Source organism: Crocodylus porosus, unplaced genomic scaffold (assembly GCF_001723895.1).
Source record: "Crocodylus porosus isolate Cpor-Errol unplaced genomic scaffold, CroPor_comp1, whole genome shotgun sequence".
Taxonomy (NCBI): domain Eukaryota; kingdom Metazoa; phylum Chordata; order Crocodylia; family Crocodylidae; genus Crocodylus; species Crocodylus porosus.
In genome coordinates this window covers 22983792-22987554 of record NW_017728886.1, presented here as the reverse complement: position 1 = coordinate 22987554, position 3763 = coordinate 22983792, and the positions used below count along the sequence as shown (strand labels likewise).

The following is a 3763-nucleotide window of genomic DNA, read 5'->3' as shown; positions in this document are numbered from 1 at the left end:
TGGAATAGGACAGTCCTGGGCACCTAGTGGGTCGAGTAAGATCTGGATTCCTGTGTTGATGATGCACAGATTTGGAGAGACTATCACTACTTTGAGAGTTTGTTCTGGTGATTTAATAATCCTCATTAGCTTTATTTCAATTTTAAATTTGTCTGGCTTCAGTTTCTAGCCATTGATTCTTGTTACGCCTTTATCTCCTACGATAAAGAGGCCTTTAGTATGTGGTACTTTCTTATTGTGGCAGCAACTGATGCAGCATCAGCACCTCTGTCATCTTTTTGATAAGCTGAACAGACAGCAGACACAAGTCTGCTATTGCGTGTTTTCTTCAACCCTCTAATTCCTTCCATGATACTTTTCTGCACTCCAGTTTTTTAACCTTTTTTTTTTTTTTTTTTTAAATGTGGACACCAGAAAAATTTTCACTTTAATTGAGCTCAATAATGTCATGTTCAGGCTTGTTTTTGATTATCTTGTTTTAGATTTAGTGTCTGAGTACAAGTTCTAAATGGTCTGAAATGACATTATTTCACAGGCTGTTTCTCTCATCACGACTGTAAGTGACCTTAACAGTGATGACTCTTGGACTATATTTCTGTCAGTGCCAAAGGCAAAGTCCTCCTGGTCTTCCTGTACATGTCTTTCAGACTTTAGAGTTTCTACATGCATTACAACTTCCCATTGACAAGTGAGAATTCACCTCTTCTCATTATGACAACAAAATATTCTTTTCATGATGGCATATCAGTCAACACTCCTGACATATTCTGGCATACTACCGAACAACGTAGAAAGTGCAATCTTTGGCCTAACTACATATTTTTGTCATTCTGGTATTGTTCAAATACCTTGTGGTGGGTGAATCATGTGAACCGAGTTGCACTAACTGTACTCTGGATAATAAAAGTGAACTTGCACTGAGAAGGGGCAATCCCTTGGGTCTCAATCCTGCAAACCCATACATAAAGGTGATCCTTTCCTGCCACAGTGGTGTGGGGGAGGAATTTAGGACTGCTCTCAATTCTGTTCATAGAAAACTATAACATGTTTATAACATACTAATTTTTCATGTTACAGAATCCTATTATTGGGATTGGAGGGGAAGTCATCTTGGATTTGGGTACAAACATAATTGCAAACCTTTTAAAGAAATTAGTTGATCCTGCTAATATGAAAAGTGTGCATCTGTTTTCAGTTGTTCAATAAGTTAAGGTTTTACTTATCTAAGGTTGACCTGAAACTTTATCCACATGCTTTAAAGCTCCTTCCATTGGTAATGCTTCAGTACTGGATAAGCAATTAGCCTTAAGCACTTTCCCTCTTACCTTTCCCTTTTTAAATCTACTGTCAGGACAACATTGCAGATGGGGTGTCAAATAACACATTTTCTACATCTTCAAAGCCCTGGCCCCTTTTCAAGTTTATTCATTCTACCCTGTGACCATTATTAATCTAGTTATTTTGTTCAGGTGAAAATCAACTTAGAGGTGTGGTAAATTGGGTTTTCCTTCTTTTATTCCTTGAAAATAGTACCTAAGCCTGTGCTAAAAGATCTTTTATTTCCTGAAAAGATGAGTGGCTGATCCTACAGTCATAGGCATGAATGAAAGGAAACACCTGGCTTTTTGAATGCTGTGTAAATGTTCAGCTTCATGTTACAGAAGCTGCTTTTACTAACTGAATTTACCTTGCAGTTCTTTAGGGGACCGTTACAGAGAACCTCCACAGTAGGATTTTACCTTGAGATTTTACTAAAGAATATAGTATGAACAATGATGTATTTTACCATTTTAACACATTGATTGCTCTTGTACCTTAGTGGAGTTACAGCTTGATTTCAGAGTACTGAGAAATGATCCTGAAGTGAGGCAGTCATCAGTATCACCCATGCCATTTAATCTTATTGGGTGATGTTTTTTCCTTCATTGCAGTTCTAAGGATCTGTCTATGTGCAGGTAAAGGTGCATGAAGCTCCTTGTTGCTTGGAGATTGCAGCAGCTGTGGCTTACCAGGCTTGGGGTGGTGGGGTGCATATGGGACATCAGCTGATGGCGCTCCCAGCCACAGGCGCCCCTGGCCACACCATTCAGTTAATGGCATGATGGGAAGCAGCTGCAGAATTTGTGGAGTAACTTTGTATCTTATTCCTCTTTTTTTATCAGGTCATTGATTTAATGTGTGGCCGGATGACCACTTAAGTAAGATGTGATGAACTGGTTAACGCATAGATGGGGCCTACACAAAGCCACATTAAAATGTGGGCAAATTTTTCATAGAAATAAAATACCTTTGTCAGCCCCACAACAAACTATGGTTTCTAGGAGCAGTTATATGGTGATTTATTTTCCTGTTTAATCTTTTGTGAAATGTGCTGGGAGAATTCCTTGTGAATAGTGCACCCCTTGCTACCTGTGGCTGAAAATCATGTATGATGGGTGGGTGTGTGTGGGGTTTATGTAAGGGGGAAGACTGGTATGCCCACCCCGTGTCAATACTGAGGTAGTACATCCAGCTGTACTTCCCAAGAATTATAGAAAGTGGGTAGATTTGCACCTTATGGACTAACCAAATCAGATGCATAAGCTTTCATAAGCAGCTGTTTACTTCGTCACATGCTGTGAAGAGACTGCAGGAGGCAGAGCTTCTGAATTCAATGCAGTGATTGGAATACAAAGGGTAGGGAAGGGGGACAAAAAAGGAAGGGGCATTGCTGGGTAGATGGAGGAAAAACAAAGCAGTTAACCCGGTGGAAGATATACAGCTCTGTGGGCCAGATAGCATGGTCCCATGTGCTGAATCAGCCTGGTGCATGGGGTTTCTGCACAGCTGTATCACTGTACATCTGGATTTGGTGCATGGGGCCAGGCCAGCATGCTGACCCTTCTCTGGATTCAGACCACAGACTGTCCCTGCACCACTCATTTGGCCTGTGAGGCTGGAAGGCTGTGCACCACTTTAGCATCAGGGGAGAAGAGAAACTCATTTAAACATTTTTTCTATCTTTTGCTTTTGTATTTTCAGGCTTCTAGAAGCTGCTTGGCCTATTTTAATTCAATAGCAACTATTGCAGCAAAGACCTGAGGAAAAAGATCCTCATCCTAGTGGGGCCTATTGCATGAGTCAGGGTTGTATGTCCTAAAGCGTACTTTTTAAAGGGTCCTAAACATCATATATTTAAGCAATTCCTATAAAATAGATCAGTCTTTCAGCTTCATTAAAAGGAATAATAAAAATTGCTTATGCCACTGGGTAGTTTGTAAGCTATGTAACATACTTTGTTATTCCCTTCCAGATTTGAACATGGAATTCAACCCATCAGATCACCCACGGGCCAGCACAATATTCCTTAGCAAATCTCAGACAGATGGTAAGTTGCTGTATTTATTACAAGACTCACTCTTAAAACTGTTTCTAGGCCCTTTGCTGGAATGCATGTGGTAGTCTCTTTTGAATGGTTTATTTTACATTTCTTTCATTTCTTTTTTGGGATGTCATCTATAACAGACAAATCTAATCCTCTACAATAATTACACTAATGCACACAAGCCACCTGTAGTGCAAACCAAAGACTTGGATCTAAAGGTTTTTTTGTTTTTTCTTTGGTGTGCTCTACAAGAGTGAGGTACTCTAATGGCAGCTTGGTTTCTTTTAAATCTAATAGGTCAGTCCCTAATTTGAGTAAATGGAGATACTCGCTGATCGGGGGCAGCAAGGAAGGGCTTATGAGGAGAGGTTTGCCTGTTACAAACTAGTCAGGGGGGAT

At 40.1% G+C, this 3763-nt stretch overlaps 1 protein-coding gene across 1 annotated transcript in view; it reads left to right on the top strand.

Annotated features, from left to right (window-relative positions):
• The first annotated feature begins 3288 nt into the window (after nucleotides 1-3288).
• Nucleotides 3289-3763, top strand: part of CCNY (cyclin Y) — a 66904-nt gene continuing 66429 nt past the window's right edge. Inside the window, exon 1 of the mRNA XM_019530889.1 lies at nucleotides 3289-3367. Coding sequence (XP_019386434.1) covers nucleotides 3301-3367 — 67 coding nt within the window. The 5' untranslated portion in view covers nucleotides 3289-3300. The remainder of the gene's footprint in view (nucleotides 3368-3763) is intronic.